A 22,421-nucleotide genomic window follows, 5' to 3' on the forward strand; every position below is an offset into this window, starting at 1 on the left:
GCTTGGTGTCAGAATTTATTTTTTTCTTCTATCTATTTTTATCTATTTTTGTCTCTATTAATAACCATTTTGTGTCTGTTTCAGTATTTTGCAGAATTTGTTTTTTAACATTCATTAATCGGTTATTGATTTCATCTGTCAGGTGTTGTTTTATGAGTGTGTTACTTAGTTTTTTACCTGTATCGATTTTTACATCTGTTGTTCTTCGGTATATCATTTTCATTTTGAGCCTAATTTTGGTCAATACTGGATTGTGAACTGGTCCTATGTCGGCACTTGGATATGTTTTTGCAAATATAATTGCGTTCCTGTATATCATCATTCTCTTTGCCTTATTCCTGCGCAGTCGGCTTCCCTTATTGCATTTCTCTATACAATTCTATCTTGAGTCATATCAATATTAATCCCCTTTACCAACACGTCCTGCCTAATCGTCTCCCCCCACGTCTTCTTTGGTCTTCCTCTCCTACTCCTTCCAGGAATGTGCACTTCAGCAATTCTTCGTATTGGGTGATTAGCCTCTCGACGTTGAACATGACCAAACCATCTCAACCTATGCTCTCTCATTTTGGCATCAATCGGTGCCACACCTACACTTCCCCTAATATATTCATTTTTAATTTTATCCTTTTTTGTCACTCCACTCATCCATCTAAGCATTCTCATTTCCGCCACATGCATTCGTTATTCCTCTTTCTTTTTCATTGCACAACATTCAGTTCCGTACATCCTAGCTGGTGTTATGGCTGTTTTATAAAATTTTTCGTTCAACTTCATTGAAATTTTCCTGTCACACAGCACACCACTCGCTTCCTTCCACTTCATCCATCCAGCCCTAATTCTACTGCATGCATCTCCATCTATTTCTCCATTACTCTGTGATAGCGATCCTAGGTACTTAAAACTATTGCTTTTTACAATCAGTTCACCATCCAAAGATACCATTTTATTTGTAGTAACTCCATTTTTAAATGAACATTGCAAAATACTCTGTCTTTGTCCTACTAAGATTTAAACCTTTTTCCTCCAGAGCTTGTCTCCACTGTTCCAATTTTTGTTATAGATCTCTTTCACTATTTCCTACTAACACGACATCATCAGCATACATTAAGCACCATGGAATGTTACCCTGAAGTTTTGCTGTTATCTATGGTCCAAAACTAATGAGAATAAATACGAACTAAGCACCGAGCCTTGGTGCAATCCTACTTTCACATGAAATTTATCCGTCTCTCCCACACCTGTTCTAACAGTTCATATCCCTCACAATCTTTACTTATTCACCAGGGACTTCTTTCTTATTGAGTGCCCAGCACAGAATCTCTCAAAGAACTCTCTCATATGCTTTCAACAGATCAATGAATACCATATGAGCGTTTGTTTCTTTACTCTTGTATTTTTCCATCAACTGCCTTATAATGAAAATTGCATCTGTTGTTGATCTGCCCTGCATAAGGCCAAGTTGATTCTCGGATATTTTGGTCTCTTCACGTATTCGTCTATCAATTACTCTTTCCCATATATTCATGGTGTGGCTAAGCAATTTTATGGCCCTGTAGTTTGTACATTGTTGTATATATCCCTTGTTTGTTTTTTAGACAGGTACTAGTATACTGCTTCTCCATTCGTCTGGCATTTGTCCAACTTCCATAGATGTATTAAATAAACCTGCTAGCCACCTTGTTCCTGTCTCTCCCAAATGCTCTCCAGACTTCCCCAGGAATATCATCTGGCCATACCGCTTTTCCTTTCTTTATTTTTTGAAGCGCTTGAGCCACTTCCTCGTTTGTTATTTTGCTGACCATTGCTGCTACTGTCTCCGTTGACTCTACAGGCTGCCTGTCAAATTCTTCATTATTACGCTTTCAAAAGTACGTTCTTCATCTCTTTTTGACATCCTTTTCGTGAACTAGTATTTTATAATGTTCATCTCGTATACATCTAATCTGATTAAAATCGTTTGCTTTCTTTGCTCTCTATGTTTGGCTCAATTGCGTTCCTGTCTATGTGGCTAAATAATACTTAATTTATTTGGTTTCTTACAATTCTCCCTTCTTGATGGTGAGTTGCAGGTATATAGTGTTCTCTTTTGCATTTGAAACAATGTATTATCACAAAATTATTGTTTTTGCAAAATTCGATAAGCCAATCACCCCTTTCGTTTCTTTTGCCCAGACCGTATCGTCCTGTACATTTTTCTATTTTTTCTTCCCCAACTTCTGCGTTAAAATCTCCCATTACAGTCTAAGAGCTAGAGCCGAAAAATAATCGTCATAAGTAATATGGAGTTTGGCATGTGAAATGTGTCTATTGTATATTGATAGTTATGATCCCTTTCAGGCTGACACCTCAGTGGATACAGGAAGTAGTAATAAGGGATGAAAGGGGAAAGTTAGTGTAGTCTTTAAAGGTTTTCACCTCCTATTTTGTTAAACCTCCATCGATATGCATGAAAAGTGGTGACTAGTCAGAGCATACCTCAAGAAATAAAAAATGATTTGGTGCCAACTTGCACTTTTACCCTGGGGGTGGATACCACCCGTTTCCGGGAGTGAAAACTATTTTATTAAAAATAACCCGACAAATCGATAGAGGGACAAAGTGTAAGTAAAATTTGTTATATCATGTTATTAAAATAAATCAATACTTTTTGTAAAGATTTTTTAAAGATGAAAGATTTGTCTGTTTAAGAGTACATGCGTGAAGTTACGGATGATAAAAAGAACATATTAATCAATTGTATGCTACTTAAATATTATTTTTATATTATTTCGATATTATAAATTGAGCAAAAGGGTATTCGAATATGTCAAATGTACCCATTATTGGACACCCCCAGTTTCTGGACATATTCAGTTTATATTGATAGAAAAAATTCAATGAAATATCGAAATAATATTAAAATAAAATTTTACTAACATACAATAATTAATTAATATGTTCTTTTTATCATCCGTAACTTCACGCATATGCTCTTAAATAGACAAATCTTTGATCTTTAATAACTCAAAAAGTATTGATTTATTTTAATAACATGATATAACAAATTTTACTTAAAATTTGTCCCTCTATCGATTTGTGGGGTTATTTTTAATAAAATAGTTTTCACCCGCGGGAAGGGGTGGTATTCACCACCAGGGTAAAAGAGCAAGTTGGCACCAAATCAGTTTTTTTCTTGGGGTATGTTCTAACTAGTCACCAATTTTCATGCAAATCGATGGGGGTTTAACAAAATAGGAGGTGAAAACCTTTAATGACTGCACTAACTTTCCCCTTTCACCCCTTATTGCTACTTCCTGTATCCACTAAGGTGTCAGCCTGAAAGGGATCATAACTATCAATATACAATAGACACATTTCACAGGAAATACTCCATATTACTTATGACGATGATTTTTCGGCTCTAGCTCTCCATCTATTATAATTGTATCATACTGCGTTTTAATGGATTTTAAAATATTTTCTAGGTTTTCGTAGAAAGTTTCAATTTCGCTCTCTGCTCTCTGCTTCGCAGTTGGAGCATAAATTTGTACGTTGTTTACTTTGGGTTTACTCTGGTTTAATAAAATTGTAATTCAATTGGAGTATGGAGTGAAAACTACAGCTTCATAAATGTTTTTGTTTAGTATTATCCTGACACCATATCTGTGTTAACTGTCTTGACTTTTTGAATAGTAAGTATATTGTTTTATTGTTGATTTTCATCTTTCCTGACTCGGTCCATTGGATATCGCTGACTTATAAAAATCTATTTAGTCATTTTAAATAAACCAAATCTGAAAACATCAACATTTATTACAGAAACAGAGAAGGAATAACAACTAACTTTAGTAACAAGATTTACATTTCCTCGCAATTACGTATAAGGAAGAAAATATTAGAGAGTCGCTAATGTAAAAATTAAAAAACAACATAAATAGACCTATTGACATACAACAAACTAAGGAAAATGCAAACCATAAATGCGTCACTATAAGCAATATAAACAAAGATGAACTCATATCAAAATTATTCAAAAGTCTTAAAATCTAATTTGTTTGTAAGAATTGTATTAGAAATTTAAATAATATTAATAAAGAAAAGTAATATTATTCTTCAACATCTGAATGTACTGGAGTATCTTCAGCTATTGCAGGCTCGTCTTCATCATCGTAAGCACCTGCAGGTTCCAAGTCATCTCCTAACATTGCCTTGGCTTCTGCTTCAAGAGCATCAAGCTCAGCCTGCTGTCTTTCCAATTCAGCTAATTCATATTTTTGTTGAATAAGTTCGTCCATTTCTCTTTGCTTTTGTGTTTCTTCGTCTTCTTCTTCGGGTTCAGGTTGTGGCTCATTTTCAGCTTCAAGAGCTTTCGCTTCTGCTTCTAGTGCATCTAATTCAGCTTGCTGTCTTTCTAACTCAGCCAATTCTTCTTCCTGTTTAGCTAATTCTTCTAATTCAGCTTGCTGCTTAGCTAATTCTTCCTCAGCTTTGTCAGCCTCGTCAGCTGTAGTAGTTGCAACGAGTTGTTCCTCTTCTTCTTGTTGTTGTCTAGCAGCTTCGTCAGCTTCTCTTTGAGCAGCCTCAGCTTCCTCTCTTGCCTTTTCTGCAAGTTCGGCCAATTCCTTTTCTTTTCGTTCTAATTCTTCTAATTCTGCTTGTTGTCTGGCTAATTCGGCTAGTTCTTCTTCTTGTCTGGCTAATTCAGCTAATTCTGCTTCTCGTTTGGCCTGCTCAGCTAATTCAGCCTCTTGCCTCGCTAATTCGGCAAGCTCTTCTGCTTGTCGGGCGAGCTCGGCTTGTTTTTCTTCTTCAGCTTGGCGAGCTAATTCTTCAAGTCGTTCTTGCTGCTTTCTTGTTTCTTCTGCTTTAGCTTCTTCTTCTTGTCTGCGTTGTTCTTCTTGACGTAAGCGCTCTTCTTCAGCCTTGCGAGCCTTTTCTATTTCAGCCTGAAAACAAATAGCACTAGTTAGTTGGATTTGTTTTTAGTATTGTATATTGTACAACAAGAGAGAAAAAAGTTTTTTCACGTGTTGTACACTGTACTTTTTCTATGGATGCAGTTTCGTCAAGAGTTCAAACTTCAAAATTAAATAATTTAGGTGCTTTTATGTAGATTATATGCCAAAATTGAAATAAAGTACATATTATACACATTGTGTAGGTATTTAATATTCTTAATAGTTATATACTTTTATTTATTTAAAATTATATTTACCAGTTATATTTGAACAGTTTTGAAAACCCGTGTTGAGCTGCCCCCCCCCCCCACTTGCAAAAATCAAAAACCAAATAGCCCTGATTTATGAGCTATTTATGAGCTCTCATATTCCGCAAACTAAAAACTTTGAGCTCATTCCACTGAGCAGGAATTTGATACTGTAGTGTGGGGGGGGGGCTGAGTCAGCCCCCCCACTACTTAAAAATAGGAATATTGAACCGGTTTTTGCGGCAGAATTACGAGCTATTTATGAGCTCTTGAAATTATATAGTTTCGATTTTGAGCTCATCCCCTTCACCCCCAAACAACCCTTTAATTGATTTAACTTAAGAGCAAAATGCTGAGAAAACTTAAAATATATCGTATTGCGGATATAATTCCTATAGCCTATATACTCTAAGAATAAACTATTAAATCACGTGCGTTTCGATTATTGAGCTACAACCTCTTTGCAAGAAAACCACCCTATCTTCCCGGCTTAAGAGAAAGTTGTACTTAAAATGCATTAAACTAATATTTGGCGACTACATACCATTTAATAATTTATAAGCTTCCAAATTACGCGCATTTAGATCAGTAAATTGCAAATTATTTTGTATAGTGCAGTCACTGAAGGTAAAAATCAACGATTACCTTCAATTTCGGTGAACCTTCATCGATTTTCACGAAAATTGGTCAGTGGTTAGAGGATACGTCAAGAAACAAAGGTGACATGGTACCACCTTGCGCCTTTACCCTGAGGGTGGATACCGCCCCTTCTAGGGGGTGAAAATTATTTTTTTAAAATAATTGCACAAATCAATAAAAGAACAAATTAAAAGCAAAATTTATTATATAATGTTAATAAAATAAGTCAATACTTTTTAAGTTATTAAAGATCAAAGATTTTAATGATTCGTGAAAAAAAATGCATGTTATAAAGCGGTTTTTCGTGAATCACTGAAAAACTGTAAGTTTTTACAAAAAAGTTAATAGTAGTTTAATTCGTATAGCTTATATTCTAAGAATAAACTCTTAAATCACGCGCCTTTCGATTATAGAGCTACAACCCCTTCGCAAGAAAACCATCCCATATTCCCGGCTTAAGAGAGAGTTGTACTTAAAATAATTTAAATTAATTATTTGGCGACTACATACCGTTTAATAATTTATGATCTTGCAAAATATACGCATCTCAATTATTGAATTGCGATTTTCTTTCTATAGTGCAGTCACTGAAGGTAAAAATCAACTATGACCTCCGATTTCGGTAAATCTCCATTCATTTTCACGAATTAACAATAACAACTTGGGGTTTTAACCTGGGGCATATGTCATCCCTTCTCGGGGGTGAAAATTACTTTATTAAAAATAACCCCACAAATAGAGAGAGGGACAAATTGTAAGCAAAATTTGTTCTATAATGTTATTAAAATAAATCAATACTTTTTGAGTTATTAAAGATCAAATATTTTAATTTTTGTGAAAGAAAATGCATGCTTTAAAGTGATTTTTCATAAATAACTCAAAAACTGTAAGTTTTTACAAAAAAGTGTTCATCACTAAAATTGAAGCTAATAAAAAATATAATAAATTGCTTACTTGAAAAACCCTTTAATGTTAATTTAAAGTAAGTTATTGGTAATTAAATGTATATTTTTTTCTGCGACTGTTCAAATCTAAGAATTCAAGCTTAAATAACGGGAAAGAGATTCATTTTATAATAATTAGGTACTAAATACTTGTCAAAGTACTTAGAAATACCTATCAAAAATGAGCTCCAGAGAAAGTTGATAGCCTCAAAATCCGCTCACCAATTTTCGTGAAAATGAATGGAGATTTACCGAAATCGAAGGTCATAGTTGATTTTTACCTTCAGTGACTGCACTATAGAAAGAAAATGGCAATTCAATAATTGAGATGCGTATATTTTGCGAGCTTATAAATTATTAAACGATATCTAGTCGCCAAATAATTAATTTAAATTATTTTAAGTACAACTTTCTCTTAAGCCGGGAATATGGGATGGTTTTCTTGCGAAGGGGCTGTAGCTCAATAATCAAAAGGCGTGTGATTTAAGAGTTTATTCTTAGAATATAAGCTGTACGAATTAAACTACTATTAACTTTTTTGTAAAAACTTACAGTTTTTCAGTGATTTACGAAAAACCGCTTCATAACATGCATTTTTTTCACGAATAATTAAAATCTTTGATCTTTAATAACTTAAAAAGTATTGACATATTTTATTAACTTTATATAATAAATTTTACTTTTAATCTGTTCTTTTATTGATTTGTGCAGTTATTTTTAATAAAATAATTTTCACCCCCGAGAAGGGGCGGTATATCCACCCTCAGGGTAAAGGCGCAAGGTGGTATCATGTCACCTTTGTTTCTTGACGTATCCTCTAACCAATGACCAATTTTCGTGAAAATCGATGAAGGTTCACCGAAATTGAAGGTAATCGTTGATTTTTACCTTCAGTGACTGCACTATACAAAATAATTTGCAATTTACTGATCTAAATGCGCGTAATTTGGAAGCTTATAAATTATTCAATGATGTGTAGTCGCCAAATAATTAGTTTAATGCATTTTAAGTACAACTTTCTCTTAAGCCGGGAAGATAGGGTAGTTTTCTTGCGAAGGGGTTGTAGCTCAATAATCAAAATGCACGTGATTTAATAGTTTATTCTTAGAGTATTTAAGCTATACGAATTATATCCGCAATACGATATATTTTAAGTTTTCTCAGCATTTTTCTCTTAAGTTAAATCAATTAAAGGGTTGTTTGGGGGTGAAGGGGATGAGCTCAAAAATCGAACCTATATAATTTCAAGAGCTCATAAATAGCTCGTAATTCTGCCGCAAAAACCGATCCAATATTCCTATTTTTAAGTAGTGGTGGGGCTGACTCAGCCCCCCCCCCCCCCCACTAAAGTATCAAATTCCTGCTCAGTGGAACGAGCTCAAAATTTTTAGTTTGCGGAATATGAGAGCTCATAAATAGCTCATAAATCAGGGCTTTGGAAGGTAACTCCTGGTAAGTTTTGATTTGACACATTTTATTTGACAAACATATAATTGTGTTTGTATTGTGCATGTTACCATGGAAACCGCGATTCTACGTATGGAACCCGTGAGAAAAAATATTTCTCACTGCAATGGCCGACTTTTCTCACAGCCTGAGAAATTGTTCGTTTTGAATGTAGGTATGTACGTAGTGAGAGAAGTTGCACATTGTATAGCATCCATAGAAAAATTTAGTTTTCTTTCTTTATATAAAAAAGTAAGTTCTATAACCAAATTATTAGTATTTGCAATTTTCTATAGGATTAAGATAAACATAGAGTGTGTATCAGCCAGTGGAATAAATTCAATTATATATAAGTTAGCGTGTTCGAAAGAGCACAAAATTTTTAGGAAATTGGGTTAAATACAAAAATGGACTCCCTAGTAATTATAAAACATGGTGGCTTCAAACGTTGTACATAAACTAACAATAACATGATCAAAAATGACATGTCATTGAAAACATGCTAATAGTAGGGGAGAAAAGTACGCTAAATTTGCACTTTGTGCACTAAATTTTTAAGATTTTCTTAATCAATAACTAAGAAATTACAGTACCCTTTGCACAAGTAGTATTTTTATTATCATTTTTTTTTGTCTATAGTTGGGTGTCATATGAAGCAACTTAACTTTTAAACTTATTAATTACTAGGTAGACTATGCATTTGCAATTTACCTAAATTTTGCAATTGATTACTTTTGTTTAACTTCATTATTATTGTTATTATTGTAAATATATTGACGATTTATGTAAATTTAGTAAATTGGATTGTTATTGTTTTGTTTTCTTGACTTTTTATAAGCTTTGTCGATAAAATTGTACAATTTTTCATGACAATAAAGCATATTTCTATTCTATTCTATTCTATACTTAATCGAGCGTTATGGGGACCTGTTGGGTAGTGAAGAGTGGTCATAAAACCTAAAAATGGTTTAAGTTGTTTTTCATAAAATGGGAGACTTTCAATTTTTAATTTAATTTTCCATCTCCAACAATTGTTTTTTCCGGTTATACCGCCATCTATCCCTAATTCGAAAAAATGTCTCGAATACAAGTTACTTATTTTTACGTAAGGAATCCAAATCTGCTATAAAAAAGGGGGGCTCCTATTTAAGATTTTAACATAACCCCCACCCCACCTCCGTAGGGAGTCCTGTTTGGTATCATTCGATAGATTTTTCAAAAATATTTAATAGGTGTATTTTTCAGTTTTTTAATCTGATGTTCATTTCCCGAAATATCGCAGGGTTCAACATTTCAAATTATTAAACATTTTAAATTATCCCCCCATCCCTCTCCGTGAGGGGTCGTGTTTGATATCATTCGATTAATTTTTAAAAAATGTTGATAACGGGTTTTTGATTTTTGGATCTGACGTTCATTTCGAGAAATATACGTAACTCACAAATATTGGCAATACCATTTTAAAGTCTTCTACTTTAAAATGTGTAATATATGTCAGAATTGCCGATATAAATGAGTCAGATTAAATTAAATTCTTAGAAGAATTTTTTTGCTAAGCAACAACATTTTTGCTGAATTTATTAATTTTTTGTATTTTGACAATGACGTTGTCGTTCAAAAAATCATTTTTTTAATTAAATTGTGGCTTATTTTCCATTTAGAATATTTAATTGCAAAACTACCAAAAAGAAATAGCTTCAGAAAAACATTCGCTTTTTTTGTGAAACTTTGTGACTCGCCCATTTCCTTACGCCCCGCTCAAATCGTCAGATTTTTGAAATTTTCACTGTTTTGCATGTATTATCTAAATTACCTTATCATATGGGGAGAAACCTGGTACCCTGCAGATGTACTTCTACCATATTATTGGCTCTTAACACAGGGGAGTTCGTTAAGGGGGGTCCGAAAAAAAAATCTATCCTAAGAAAAACTCGAAATTAAGAAAAAGTAAGTTAAGTACATCCAAAAGAGTGTATATTTTAAAAATGTGACGAATTGAGTAAGGAAATGGCCGAGTCAATAACTTTCACGAATATTTCCCAAAATGAACGTCAGACCGAAAAACTCAAAAATACGTCTTCAATATTTTTCAAAAATCTATCGAATGATACCAAACACGACCCCCCACGGTAAGGGGTGGGTGTTAATTTAAAATTTTAAATATGAACCCCGCGATATTTTGCGAAAAGAACATCAGATCGAAAAATTGTAAAATAAACTTATTCAATATTTTTGAAAAATCTATTGATTGGTAGCAAACACGATCTCCCATGGCGCGGCGGTGGGGTGGGGGTTACTTTAAAATCTTAAATAAGAGCCCCAAATTTTTGGAGATTTGGATTCTTGACGTAAAAATAAGCAACTTTTTGCGAGACATATTTTCGAATAATGGATAGATGGAATGTTTACATTAATAATTTGAATTATACTTGACAGCTGACAGTTATAATGTACCTATTTTTAGTTTTAGTTCTATAATAAATTTTGTCAGTTAGTTACATAAATAAATTATTTAAAAATGAAAAAATGACTTGTTATTTGAGGAAGGTGGAAAATCATATATACAGTGTGTAACAAAAATACAGGTCATAAATTTAATCACATATTCTGGGACCAAAAACAGTTACCTTAAAGGTAAGTAAAAACTTACCTTAGTACAAATGTGCACATAAAAAAGTTACAGCCCTTTGAAGTTACAAAATGAAAATCGATTTTTTCCAATAAATCGAAAACTATTAGAGATCTTTTATTGAAAATAGACACATGGCATTCTTATGGTAGTAGTATTTAAAAAAAAAATATAGTGAAATTTGGACACCCCATAAAAATTTTATGGGGGTTTTGTTCCTTTAAACCCCCCCAAACTTTTGTGTACGTTCCAATTTAATTATTATTGTAGTACCATTAGTTAAACACAATATTTTAACAACTTTTTTGCCTCTTAGTACTTTTTCGAAAATTCAGTTTTTATCGAGATACTTTGACTATTTTTCAAATCCACCACATATTTGTATATGGCTAAGTACGATTATGGAGACTTGGTAATAATATGAAAATTTATTTATGATTTACATTTTTAGGTATATTTTGATCCATATTAAAAAAAGAAGTAATATCTCGATAAAAAGTGCCTTCTCGAAAAAATACAAAGAGGCAAAAAAGTTTTAAAAACACTGTGTTTAACTAATGGTAGCGCAGTAAAAGTTTAATTGGAACATACACAAACATTTGGGGGGTTTAAAGGAACAAAACCCCCATAAAATTTTTATGTAAACATAAACAAAAGAAGCCGCAACTCGATAAAAACTGCCTTATCGAAAAAATACTAGGAGGCAAAAAAGTTTTAGAAATATTGAATTTAACTAATGGTACCACAATAATAATTTAATTGGAACGCAGACAAAAGTTTGGGGGGTTTAAGGGAACAAAACCCCCATAAAATTTTTATGGGGTGCACAAATTTTACTATAATTTTTTTTAAGATGTTCCTGCCCTAAAAATGCTACATGTCTATTTTCAATAAAAAATCTCTAATAGTTTTCGATATATTCGAAACAATCGATTTTCATTTTGTAACTTCAAAGGGCTGTAACTTTTTTATGTGCATATTTGTACTAAGGTAAACTAGGTTCATTCGAACTATTTTTGGTCTCAGAATATGTGATTTAATTTATGACCTGTATTTTCGTTACACCCTGTATATATAACATGGGAGTAAAGTGCCTTTTCCTCCCTTGAATGATTACTGCCCTCCGCTACGCTTCGGGCAGTAAATTTCATTCTCGAGAGGAAAAGTAGCACTTTCCTCCCTTGTTATACAAATAGCTACCTATTACTTTAAGTAATTCTGAAACGAACGGAAACAATAGATTTTATAGGGAGAAGTTAGAGGAATGTCCTGACAATGTTGCATGGGAATATACCTAAAGCGAAATTTGCAGATAAAATCCTTGTTTGTTGCGCAATTTCTAACAGGAGTGTATCCCGATCTTTTTGTGGTAAGGTCAAGGGATCAGGCTTTAAATTGTCAGAGCTATATTGATAATTGCTTCAATATGTCCACGAGTATCATCATACTGATGCATATATTAATGACACCTAGCATCATGCCATGTTGCTATGGCATAATGCTAGCAATGCTATAAATATATGGTCGGTGCTCCTATAAGGCATTGAAATATGGACTTTAAAAATAAAAAAAAAAATCAATGGGAAAATCCCAATAGTTGGCTGTATACCATAGTTTAAAAAACCAATACAGAAGTAAAAACTTCGAGATGTATTCTGGTATAAAATCGTTTATTAAAAACAATAAAATGTCATGGAATGCAGAACGTTTTCGTTCTAAACAGAACATCTTCAGTGCATCCTGCCGAGTATTTTGAAACTAGCACACTGTAAATAGTGTTAACATCATCATATATGGTTTACATAATGTAATATGTTAAAATGTTATGACTACAAGTCGATGTTAATAGATAAAGTGGAACACATGCTAAAAGGGTGCCATGGTTCCCTGCTCGAAGATGCTAGGTACTTGCCAATTCAATGGGCACAGACCAACTCTTGAGTTTTCCTGTTGACCTTTTTTCCATGCAAAAAAATAATTTTAGGAAAAAAACAAAAAAAAAAACGTTTAAAAAATTTTTGACCACCTTTTGGTCCTGGCAACATGTACATTTGTTAAAAGGGGTCCTTTTCGAGTAATATTGTGCAAAAAATCCGAATCAGAATATTTTTCCTAGCGGATGCGCAGTGGCTTTCTGGACTATTATGGGATCGAAAGATTCCCTATTCAAAGAACGACGATGACTTTTTAAAGGGCCTAGCCGGGTAAGATGGTGAAAAGTGCCCCCAACCCAATCTAAATTCCATATAGGCCACTTTTTAGCACATATAGAGGAACTCACTTTCTGAAATTTTTAGCCCCCTAGGTGGTCACGTGACCCCCCTATAGCCTAATTAGGCTTTTTATGTTTTTATTTTTTATCTCAGTCGCATTAAGAGCTAGCCAAAAACTTTATTTAAAAAAGTTGTAAGTTTTAAAAAGATCTATATGAAAATTTTTTTTTTAATTTTTTTGGCGGGAAATTCGAATTTTTAGAACAATTTTAAACTTTTAAATAAATCTGAAAAAAAAACTAAGACACTCGTTTTTACGAAAATTAATTATAATGTGTATTTTTGCACAATCTTTCACCCTGAATTTTTTCAGATTTTTAAAATTGGTAAAACGTACCTTTAAAAATAAAAAACTGCATTTTTTTCGGTTTTTTTTTCGTTTTTTTTGATACAATTTTATACATATTTTTCAAAAAATTTAACACCGTCACTAGAATAGGTAAAAAACTGAAAAATAATTGGGATTTGCTTCATAAAAATTTTTTGTAACGCCATCCATTTTCAAGATACAGGGCGTTGAAGAAAACAAAATTTTACATATTTTTTACGATTTTGCCGAAACTACTGGCAACATTGTAATAAAACTTGGCGGGTTTTAAGAGGTAGTTATTGTGCATGTTTTGACATACAACTAAGGATTTAATATTCATCATTGGCGCGCATAGGGGTAAGGGTCTGAACTTTTCAAAGAAAAAAAGATAGTACGCCACTGACATATTTCAAATTAACAATCATTTTTGAATTCCTCGTTCAATTTGCAATAAAAAATCTATCTTCTCATTTTTTCATACGACGCGCTGTTTTGCTGCAAAAAATAAAATATCTTAACGCTTCCAAAGTATTCGAATTAATTTTGATAATGGATGTATGAGTTTATTATGTATGTAGATGTAGAAACTACTAGAAGTTCGAATACTTTGTAAGGGTTAAGATCTTTTATTTTTTGAATAAAAATGGCGCGTCGTATGAAAAAATAAGAAGATACATTTTTTGTCACAAATTGAACGAGAAATTAAAAAAGATTGTTAATTTGAAATATGTCAGTGGCATACTATCTTTATTCTTTAAAAAGTTCAGACCATTACCCCTATGCGAGCCAATGATGAATATCAAATCATTAATTGTATGTCAAAATATGCACAATAACCAGCTCTTAAATCCCGCCAAGTTTTATTACAATGTTGCCAGTAGTTTCAGCAAAATCGTAAAAAATGTGTAAAATTTTGTTTTCTTCAACGCCCTGTATTTTGAAAATGGATGGCTTTACAAAAAATTTTTATTAAGCAAACCCCAATTATTTTTCAGTTTTTTACCTATTCTAGTAACAGTGTTACCTTTTTTGAAAAATATGTATAAAATTGTTTCAAAATACGAAAAAAAAACTGAAAAAATGCGGTTTTTTATTTTTAAAGGTACGTTTCACCAATTTTAAAAGTCTGAAAAAATTCAGGGTGAAAGATTGTGCAAAAATACACATTATAATTAATTTTCGTAAAAACGAGTGTCTTAGTTTTTTTTTCAGAATCATTTAAAAGTTTAAAATTGTTCTAAAAATTCGAATTTCCCGCCAAAAAATTTAAAAAAATTTTTTTCTTATAGATCTTTTTGGAACTTACAACTTTTTTTAATAAAGTTTTTGGCTAGCTCTTGATGCGCCTGAGATAAAAAATAAAAACATAAAAAGCCTAATTAGGCTCTAGGGGGGTCACGTGACCACCTAGGGGGCTAAAAATTTCAGAAAGTGAGTTCCTCTATATGTGCTAAAAATTGGCCTATATGGAATTTAAATCGAGCTGGGGGCACTTTTCACCATCTTACCCGGCTAGGCCCTTTATAACTTTATGCAATTTTATAATGTAACTTAATAATAATTATTAGTTCTACAGTGTGGCAAAACCAAATGGAATAAATTCATTATTTCGTAAACCGACGATTTTAAGAAATAATCCGGAAAGAGGTCGATTTTTATTTTTAAATTATAATTTTTTGGCATTTACATACTAGTGACGTCATCCATCTCGAAGCTGAAATAAAAAATATACATGCGGACCAATGTAAAAAAAGGTCATTTCATTGTTGTCTTCTTACCGGCGCGGCGTGAGAAATACAAAATAAGATTTACTATTTTATTTGGGCATAAGCCACAATTCGAGTTTGAAATTAAGTTTACTTGACGTTTCGACTTTCACTTCGGAAATCGTTATCAATATAAAAAAACATTCATAAATTAAAAATTTAACTTTTTTTCTGGTGAAGCAACGCAGTTGGAACAAGCAGAATATTATAATTGTCACCGGAAAGTGAAAAAGGTAACGCACAACTTGGAAAAACCTATAGATTTCGAACTTCGTTTCTGGTGAAGCAACGCAGTTGGAACAAGCAGATATATTAAAATTGTGTCACCGGAAAGCGAAAATGGTAACGAACAACTTTGAAGAACCTATAGTTTTCTAACTTCGTTTCTGGTGAAGCAACGGAGTTGAGACAAGCAGATATATATTATAATTTTGCCTCCGGAAAGCGAAAAAGATAACGCACAACTTGGAAGAGCCTATAATTTTCTAACTTCGTTTCTGGTGAAGCAACGGAGTAGGAAGAAGCAGAAATATTGTAATTGTGTCACCGGAAATCGAAAAAGGTAACACACAACTTGGAAGAACCTATAGTTTTCTAACTTCGTTGCTGGTGAAGCAACGGAGTTGGAACAAGCAGATATATTATAATTGGGTCACCGAAAATCGAAAAAGGTAATGCACAACTTGGAAGAGCCTATAGTTTTCTAACTTCTTTTCCGGTGAAGCAACGGAGTTGAAACAAGTAGATATATTATAATTGTGCCACCGTAAAGCAAAAAAGGTAACGCACAACTTGGGAGAGCCTATAGTTATCTAACTTCGTTTCTGGTGAAGCAATGGAGTTGGAACAAGCAGATATATTATAATAGTGCCACCGGAAAGCGAAAAAGGTAACGCACAACTTGGAAGAACCTATAGTTTTCTAACTTCGCTTCTGGTGAAGCAACGGAGTTGGAACAAGCAGATATATTATAATTGTGTCACCGGAAAGCGAAAAGGGTAAATAACAACTTGGAAGAGCCTATAGTTTTCTAACTTCGTTCCTGGTGAAGCAACGCAGTTGGAACAAGCAGATATACTAAAATTGTGTCACCGGAAAGCGAAATAGGTAGTCACTGAAAACTATAGGTTCTTCCAAGTTGTGCGTTACCTTTTTCGCTTACCGGTGACACAACTATTATAATATATCTGCTTGTTCCAACTCCGTTGCTTCACCAGAAACTAAGTTAGAGAACTATAGGTTCTTCCAAGTTGTGCGTTACCTGTTTTGCTTCTCGGTGACACAATTATAATATATCTGCTTGTTCCAACTGCGTTGCTTCACCAGAAACGAAGCTATAAATCTATAGGTTCTTTTAATTTGTGCGTTACCTTTTTCGCTTTCCGGTGACAATTATAGTATTATATCTGCTTTTTTCCAACTGTGTTGGTTCACCAGAAACAAAGTTTAATTTTTAATTTATGAATGTGTTTTTTGATATTTTCAACTCAGGCGCGCCAAAACCAACAAACCACTCGCAAACTCGTCCAAATACGAATTGCGAACCATCAAAGCTTGTGTTGAAAAACCGACAGAAGTTAGATTGTGGTGCGCCGTGTGCGTGCCGTTTGTGCGCCACTTGAAAACACGTACTAATCTGACGAACATGCTGCGCGCGAGCGGCTCGCACACCGAGCAGAGCGCATATGTATACCTGCCTTTACGATGAATTCTCTAACATTTTCCGCGAGTTAGGAAGTAACACGTTTTCAATGAGGAGTTTTCGAAAAAAAAAAAAGAAAATAACTTTCAGTGGGAAAGAACTAAACTCTAGTCTCGCGTAACTACCAGCTACCACTCTGGTTTAGCACTTCTTTGCTCTTTGCTCGTACTCTTTCTTCGCTCCACTCTTAACGTGCACTTTTTGCTCTTTGCTCTTTGCTCTTTGCTCTGTGCTCTTTGCTCTTTGCTCTTTGCTCTTTGCTCGTCCACTCTGAACGTACGCTTACGGCGAATTTACGAAAAACTAAGAGAGATTGATTTGAATTCTGTAAAGGACCTTATGAGAGATATTCGAAGACATTCTGCGTCTAGTAGAGTAAAATGGACCACTTCACATTATGTGATAGTATCTATAGTTTAGTTAAGTGTTGAGTTTGAATTTATGATAACTATTAACAAGAGTTTAAATAAATTTCTTCTTTAAAAAAAATTCGATAAATATTATGTGACAAAATTATTAGGACATACGATATACAGGGTGTCCCGAAAAGATTGGTAATAAATTATACCACAGATTCTGGGGTCAAAAATAGGTTGATTGAACCTCACTTACCTATATACAATAGTGCACACAAAAAAAGTTACAGCCCTTTGAAATTACAAAATGAAAATCGATTTTTTTTCCTATATCGAAAACTCTTAGAGATTTTTTATTGAAAATGGACATGTAGCATTCTTATGACAGCAATATCTTAAAAAAAATTAAGTTATTTAAAAAAGTAAAATTTGTGCATCCCATAAAAATTTTATGGGAGTTTTGTTCCCTTAATCCCCCCCAAACTTTTGTGCACGTTCCAATTAAATTATTATTGTGGCACCATTAGTTTAACGCTATATTTTTAAAACTTTTTTGCTTCTTATTACTTTTTCGATAAGCCAGTGTTTATCGAGATATTTTGAATATTTGTCGAATCCACCACATATTTGTATATGGTTAAGTACGATTATAGAGACATGTTACTAATCTGAAAATTTATTTATAATTTACATTATTAGGTATATTTTGAAAAAGAAGCCACATCTCGATAAAAGGTGACTTATCAAAAAAAGACTAGGAGGCAAAAAATTTTAAAAACACTGTGTTTAACTAACGGTACTACAATAATAGTTTAATTGGAACGTACCCAAACATTTGGGAGGTTTAAAGGAACAAAACCCCCATAAAATTTTTATGAGGGCATATTAAAAAAGAAGCCGCATCTCGATAAAAACTGGCTAATCGAAAAAATACTAAGAAGCAAAAAAATTTTAAAAACGTTGTGTTGAACTAAAGGTACCACAATAATGAATTAATAATTGGAACGTACACAACAGTTGGGGGGGGTTTAAGAGAACAAAACCCCCATAAAATTTTTATTAGGTGGACAAATTACGCTATAATTTTGTTTTAAGATGTTCCTGCCATAAGAATGCCACATGTCCATTTTCAATAAAAACTTTCTAACAATTTTCGATATATTGGAAAAAATCGAATTTTATTTTGTAACTTCAAAGGGTTGTAACTTTTTTTTATGAGCACATTTGTACTAAGGTAAGTTAGGTTCAATCGAACTATTTTTGACCCCAGAATATGTAGTATAATTTATGACCATTCTTTTCGGGACACCCTGTATATGAAATATTATTTATTTAAACAAATAAGCAACAAATGGAATATTTTAGTACCTGTTTAGCCAATTCCTGTTTGCGTGCCTGTTCAGCTTGTCGTTCTAGCTCGGCAGCTTTTTCAGCGGCAGCTTGTGCAGCAAGTTCGTCTTGTCTAGCCAACTCAGCTTTTCTTGCAGCTTCCTCCTTCTTGGTTTGGGCCTCTCGCCTTGCTTGTTCTTCTGCCAAGGCCCTATAAACAGAAATATAGTTAAAATACCTAAAACCAAATTTGTTAACTCTTACATAATAAAAAACCAAAATAAAAATCATTAAGAAAACAAATAACAAATAGTTTCCTTGCATTCCTTAACGTAAATTCGAATAAAAATTTAACAGACACATAAATGAATAATACATATATAATGAATGAAATATTCGATTTTTCCGCTTTTAATAATGCCCGCCAGTTAATTTGGAGTACGCTATGGAAAAACATTTTAAATCAATTCCAGAATATGATTTTAAAATATCTCGGGAAATTAAAACACGAGAATAGGGGTAGGGGAGCAAAGTATGCTAAATATGCAGTCACTCGAGCGCTTTGGGGACCTTTTGGGTTGTGAAGAGTAGGTCCTAAAACCAAAAAAAGTTTAGTAAACTTTTCCATTTTAGTGGGGACTAATTTTATTTTCCATTTCCAACAATCGCTTTTTTTTAGATTATAGCGCTATCTATCCATAATTCTAAAAAATATCTCGAATAAAACTTACTTATTTTTACGTAAGGAATCCAAATCTGCAATAAAAATAAGGGCTCCTACTTAAGATTTTAAAGTAACCCGCCACCCCACCGCCGTGGGGGTCGTGTTTGGTGCCAATCGATAGATTTTTCAAAAATATTGAATAAGTGTATTTTTCAATTTTTCGATCTGATGTTCATTTCGCGAAATATCGCGGGATTCGTATTTAAAATATTAAATTTACCGCCAACCACTCTCCATGGGAAGTCGTGTTTGATATCATTCAATAGACTTTTGAAAAATTTTCAGTACGTTTTTTTTTAGTTTTTTGATCTGTCATTCATTTCGGGAAATATTCGCTTTTTTCTTGTGAAACTTTGGGACTCCCCCTTTCATTATTTCAGGGTACAAGGTTTCTCCCCATGTAATAATCTAACGCGCTCGAGTAACTGCAAAAATCCCCGCTTGGGTTCTCCTACCATAGTAACAGAAAATATCTTGCACTTGGCATTGAAATGCAGTGCATAGGTTTATAACTAGAGCCTGGAATATATGCAAAATAGGTTGGTGGTTCTTAAGTTGTGGGTCCAGAAAGAAATGGGCAAAATCGATAAAACACCCTGTAACTCGGTTATAAAGTCGGTGGGGCAATAAATTTAGTATGTCTAGAACCGCCTCATTTACCTCTATTTACCATTCAAGTATTTCCGTTTCCCAATCAAACACCCTGTATACTACTTTATCTTAATTGCGGCCCGCAAGCTGTGGCAATAGCTATAATGTGACCCAAGAAGGAAAAAGTTTGAGTATCGCTGAGTTAGAGCAATCGCTACCTAAACAATTTTTACACGCAACTGTACATGATGCAACATAAGACAGGCAGACGACACGGTGGTATTCGCTAACAGTCCAGAAACAGAATCACAGAAATCAATCAGAGATACGGACTTTCACTAAACACTAAGAAAACAAAATGTATGGTAATCTCTAAGAAGGTACAGCAGTTTGGACGAATTAGTGTGAACGGCCAACAAATAGAAAGAGTGAAAACATACACATAACTTGGTACGAACGACAATAAAATTGGGACCATTCCATACAATCAAATGTAGAATAAAGAAAGCAATCTGCATTTCAAATAGTTATTCAAATATCATGATTTATCAATACACATAAAAATCAGGTTACTACGATGTTATATCTTTCCTATACTGCTGTACGGAGTTAAGTCATGGACTTTTACAGACGCCACCTGCAAGAAAATTGAGGCTTTTGAAATGTGGTTTTGTCGTCAAATCCTGGAGGTATGTTATACCGACCACGTTACTAATCAGAGTGTCTTGTTGAGAATGCAAAAAGAAAAAGAGCTGTTAACCACAATAAAAACAGCTAAAATCGAATACCTTGATCACATCATGAGGAACAGCAAAAGATGGACTACTGCAACTAATCTTGTAGGGAAAAGTAAAAGAAAAACAAGAACTAGAAAGGCGAAGAATTTCCTGGCTGAAAAATCTACGTACGTGGTTTAACACAACAACCACGAATTGTTTTAGAGCAGCAGTGTGCAAAGTACAGCTTGCCATGATTGTCGCCAATATCCGGAACAACATAGGCACTACAAAAAAAAAGAAGAACTGTACATTATAATCCATGTCGCCTCCACCCGCACATCTTCCCACAATATATAGTACAGTTATAAAATACCACTCTCATGATGTTAGGAAAGCCTGCGTCTTGAGTCATCCCTATGTTAGATAACTCATTGTTTTCCAGCTCCCAACCATATTCCAATGGATTTAGTGCATGCCCTTACTATACCTGAACTTGTAAAAAACTGCTTTTATATGTTGTATTAGTCAGTGTACTGTGTGTCAGTCCATCATGTACATTCTGAGACTACCTTTCAGCCAGCTCGACGTATATATGGTAGTCGTCTCTTACGCAAAGCGATATGAAACAGGAGGGCGCACCATACAACCCTAAAAAACGTTGCATTCCAGGTTTCAGTAAACGCTAAATTTTTGTTAATTGTTCTGTATGCTAATATATATCCTGTTTTTTTTCGAAAATTAAAAAAAAAAATTGTAGTTTGACTCTATTAAAGGCTGCTGAGGTTGGGTCACAACCAGTAAAGGCATGTAAAAAGAGGATGTTTGACTGTATGCATTCAGATTGACTCCTGGAAAAATATACAGCTTCCACTTTTCTTAGCGCAGGTAGTTTCAACATGTAAGTTTCTAAATTTGCGGGAGTTACAACTAAAAGGAGAACGAGTATCCTCAGAGACAATTACAACTTTGTTACAAGCTATTCGCGGTGTGCAATTACTTGGAGGGGATACGAGAAACGATCGTGCGCGAATAGCTTAGAAATCTTGCAACTTTCCTAAATAATTCATAGTCAAATGAAATTGTCAAATTGACGTATATTTCATACCTACTGTCATTGAAGAAGAAACATTTTTTGTTGCTCACAATATTGATAGGATATGCAATTATTAATATAAAATTATATTTAATTAATTGTATTTTGCTTGCAGTACTGCATTTTAATATTTAATTTTATTTACTACATACAATTGTTTACCTTTTAATAACATAACCTAAATCTTACTTTTTCTTCTTTTAATTTTTTGTAGACTACGGTCTTGACAATTATCCAGCAACCAGGACCAATATGATTGGCCAATATAATTAAAAGTGCGAAAAAAGTTGCTGAGCTATGAAACCAGGTGTCGCTTTTCCGAACTTGCACGGTCCCAATAGCAGTATCTACTGTTTGTAAAACTATATCAACATCTGCATCCCTTTCGTCCTGACTCGAAGAAATTCCAATAATTTTAAACATCTTTCGGAACATATTAATAAGTATACCTTGTATAGCAGTCACCCAGGGTATTAGGAGTTCCGACGCGCCGCGATGGTTGGTTTTGATGTCATATTCGTGTTCAGCAAACCCTAAAAATCCCCAAGTAATCTATTTGCATCAATTTAGTGCCGAAAACCCGCGAAACTCCAGAAGATGACGTACCTTAGCAGTAATCCTGAGGACCAGGTGCTCCTTGGGTCATTTCTGATGGCGTATTCGTGTTCAGCGACCTCAAAAACTCCCGAGTAAGAAAATCTAGCCCTTAATA

General features: G+C 33.7%; 1 protein-coding gene across 10 annotated transcripts in view; it reads right to left on the reverse strand.

Annotated features, from left to right (window-relative positions):
• Positions 1-3,777: 3,777 nt before the first annotated feature.
• The window catches only part of LOC114329870 (golgin subfamily A member 6-like protein 22), a 482,825-nt gene continuing 464,181 nt past the window's right edge, over positions 3,778-22,421 (reverse strand). For all 10 annotated transcript variants that reach the window (XM_050658302.1, XM_050658300.1, XM_050658299.1 and 7 more), the window contains 2 exons: positions 18,622-18,793; positions 3,778-4,928 (listed from right to left, as the gene is read on the reverse strand). In XM_050658302.1, coding sequence (XP_050514259.1) covers positions 4,089-4,928; positions 18,622-18,793 — 1,012 coding nt within the window. In that variant the 3' untranslated portion in view covers positions 3,778-4,088. The remainder of the gene's footprint in view (positions 4,929-18,621; positions 18,794-22,421) is intronic.

Source organism: Diabrotica virgifera, chromosome 8, assembly GCF_917563875.1.
Source record: "Diabrotica virgifera virgifera chromosome 8, PGI_DIABVI_V3a".
NCBI lineage: Eukaryota > Metazoa > Arthropoda > Insecta > Coleoptera > Chrysomelidae > Diabrotica > Diabrotica virgifera.